This window comes from Tupaia chinensis, unplaced genomic scaffold, assembly GCF_000334495.1.
Source record: "Tupaia chinensis unplaced genomic scaffold, TupChi_1.0 Scaffold143602_1, whole genome shotgun sequence".
NCBI classification, from domain to species: domain Eukaryota; kingdom Metazoa; phylum Chordata; class Mammalia; order Scandentia; family Tupaiidae; genus Tupaia; species Tupaia belangeri.
This window is the reverse complement of record NW_006203448.1, coordinates 422,099-425,435: the sequence shown is the minus strand read 5'-3', so window position 1 is coordinate 425,435 and position 3,337 is coordinate 422,099. Positions and strand designations below refer to the sequence as shown.

General features: G+C 66.5%; 1 protein-coding gene across 5 annotated transcripts in view; it reads right to left on the bottom strand.

Moving 5' to 3' along the window:
• VAV2 (vav guanine nucleotide exchange factor 2) overlaps positions 1-3,337 on the bottom strand; it is a gene marked incomplete at its 5' end in the record, with an annotated part of 186,799 nt that overhangs the window by 41,968 nt on the left and 141,494 nt on the right. For all 5 annotated transcript variants that reach the window (XM_027766642.1, XM_027766645.1, XM_027766643.1 and 2 more), the window contains 2 exon segments: positions 318-413; positions 1,183-1,282. In XM_027766642.1, coding sequence (XP_027622443.1) covers positions 318-413; positions 1,183-1,282 — 196 coding nt within the window.

Genomic DNA, 3,337 nt, shown 5'->3' with positions numbered 1-3,337 from the left:
AGCCCCCGAAAACCCCCCCCCCCCCCCCCCCCAGCTGTCTGTCCTGAGGCTTCTCTTACTTCCCTTCGGACCCTGGCTGCCTGAAGGCCATGGAGGGACGTGGTGTGGGACAACCTCGGGAGCTGTCCTATCCCACTGTGAGGACACCTTCTGGTCCCTTCCCTACCCCGGCCTCATGACCGACGCTGGTCCTGACTCCCGCATGCTCCAGGCTGGCCTTCCCACCGTGCACTGAACAGCCATGACACACTAAGTGCAGCCTACACGGCCCTGCGCCTGCTCCGCCGGCCGCCCCTAGCCCACGGCCGGGCCCTCACCTTCAGGAGGAGGTGGTACTTCAGGACCCTCTGCATGGGCACCACCAGCAGGTCCTGCAGCTTGAACTTCCCGTCCTGGACCTTCAGCGTGCACTCCTGGGCGTCAGGGGACATGGTGAGGACCGCCCTCCCGGGGCCGCTGGGGGACCTAAGGCCTGAACTCGGCCCAGATGGCTGGCCTTCCTCCAACCAGGCTCCCAGGGCAGGTCCCCACAGAGGGAACCTCATGGCACGTGGTGGGGGGGCACATTGCCCCTCACCTGGAGGCACCTGCTCGGGCCACCCGAGGAGACACTCAGAGGACCCCGCACTGGCCTCGGGGAAGCTGAGGCTGGTCTTTCACCCAAGGACAAGCCTCTACCCACCTACCCCATCTCCCTCTGGCTAAGCTGTGGGGTCCCCTTCAGGAACCAGAGCCCCCACTGGTAACCTGGATGTGGGAGCACATGCCACGTGTTCCCTGGGGGCTCCCTGGCCCCGCCACTGGGCCCAAGGTACTCTGTATGTGGCTCCATGTGGAAACTAAGATGCAGCCCCAACTAGAGGGCGAGGGGCCTGGACAAGGGAGACCCTTGAGACCAGCCCTGCGCCTCGGGAGCTCGGGTGGGGCAGAGCCCGGGCCTGTAGAGGCCAGGGTGTGGGGGTCAGAGCCCTCACCGACCCAGAGGTGGTCACCAGGCCTTGGATTCAGGCTAGGTCCCAGCCTGGACAGCGACTTCCGTCAGCCCACTCCCCACCCCAAAGAAACGCAGAGGGAAGATAAGCTGGCAGAAGCAACAGTGTCACCCCCCCCTTCCCCTGCCAATGAGAGACGGTCACTCGGTGGGCGAGCTGCCCTCGGGTCGGGCCACGGGAGCCCCCTTACCTCGACTTTCTGCCGGAAGTCCTCCCGGCCGGCCAGGAGCTGGTTCAGTGTGCTCTGGGCGTGCTCCATGCGGCTGCAGTACTCTCCGTAGATCAGGAGCCTGCTGGGCCACGCCACGTGCTGAGCAGGAGGCTGGCCTACGCGTCGGCACCCACCGACCCCTGCCCGGCACTGCCAGCCAGGAAGGGCGGCCGAATGGGAAGGGGACTGAATCGCCCCCGGCCCTGTGGTCCTGTACTGGGCACAGCCAGGCTCGGGTGGGCTGCACAGCCCACCGCATCCCTCTCAAAGGGCCAGGCAGGGCTCCGGCCTTCAGCCAACAGGCCCCAGGAGGCCGACGCCTGCCCGTGGGTGGACACGAGGCCTGCCCTGCTCCGCTTACGCTGGTGACCTGCCAGGTGAGGGGACCCCAAAGGCCCTCTGTAGCTGCCACATGGTGCCAGGATTCCGTGAGCAGGGGCATCACCCCCGGAGAGCCAGGAAGATGGAGCCGACGCTGGGCCCTCCCGCTGTCTCCAGTGTCCTGCCCCTCCCCACGCTCGCGCCCCAGCCCCGCTCTGTGCCTATGCTGCTCTCTGCTGCGATGACACCCCGACACCTCCTGTATCCCTTCGGGGCCCAGTCTCCGCCTCCAGAACCCCACGCCCTCGGGGCTATGGGCTGCTGGCCTAAAACCTCCTGGCTGCAGCGACCCCTTGGAGGAGAGTCACACGGATGACGTCACTGCGATGAGCTGGACGGCCACCACCTCCTGGGGCACAGCTGACCCCTCCCACCGTTCTGCCCACTTACACAGGGTGGGGTGATCAGCTCTCTTCAGACAGAGAAACTGAGGCCTCCACAAACTTGCCAACGGGCCTGGCCTGGCGACGGCTCAGTCATGAGGCTGAGCTCCATCCGCCCGGCCCAGCGATGCCTGTCAGGGACTGCCGTGCGTAGCGGGTGTCCGCAGGCCTCCGGGAGGCTCAGGGCAGCCCCTGCAGAGGTCAAGGTAACTCAGGACCGCTCTCTGCCTGCCGCCCTGAGGCACCGGCCTAGGGCTCAGGGCAGGCAGCTGGGCCACAGCTGGCGTGGCACGTGGGAGAAGCCTCATCTCTGCAGGGCTCCGGGTGACCACGGTCCTGCCACGCGGGCCCAGGCAGGGCTCCCCTGCCCTCCTGGGGACCTCAGGTCTAGAACGGGGATGCCCCCTCTCAGCCCTGTGTGTCCGGCTTCATGAGAACAAGGCAGTGGGCAGGGAACGTACTTCCCACCTGGGCAACACGTCACCCAGAGCTCGCTCAGTGTTGGTGACCCGTCCCCGGTCATTAGCCTCTGTCTTCACACAGGGTCAGAGGCTCCCAAAGCCCTCAGTCCCCAAGGCCTGCACACGTGACGGGGCTGCAGGGTGGACCCCGGCACTGAGAGGCTGAGACTACGCATCCAGAAAGAGACCCGAGCTCGTCCCGGAGCTCGGCCAGAAGATCCCCTGCCCTGCCTCAATACAGCAAAGTGCCCCATGGTCGGGCGTGTCGGCAGGCAGGGATGGGGCACTGCAGGGATGGGGACTGCATGCACACGTGCCCTGCTGCACACCCACGGCTGGGCCTGTCAGGAGGTAGAGACAGAGCACCTCAGGCATGAAGCCTGCATGTATGCGTCCCTTGCTGCACACCCATAGCTGGGCCTGTCAGCAGGGCACCTCAGGTGCGGAGCCTGCGTGGACATGTCCTTTGCTGCACCCCTCATGGCGGGGCCTGTCCAGAGGCAGGGATGGGGCACCTTGGGCATGGGGCCTGCATAGACGTGTCCCCTCCTGCACCTCCAATGGCTGGGCCTGTCGGCAGGCAAGGACAGGGCACCTCTGGCGTGGACGTGGCCCCTGCTATATCCCCGACAGCTGGGCCTGTCAGGAGGCAGGGATGGAACACCTTGGGCGTGGGGCCTACCCTGCTGCACACCCCAGCTGGGCCTGTCGAGAGGCAGGGATGGGGCACCTTGGGCGTGGGGCCCACAGAGACGTGTCCCCTACTGCACACCCATGGCTGGGTCCACAGACAGACAGGGACGGGGCACTGGGCACAGGCCCCTGGGTGGCACAAGCAGACCCCTCCAGCTCTTGTGACAGGAGCAAAGCGCTGCTCGACGCACCTCGTGAGAGCTCCGGGGACCAGGA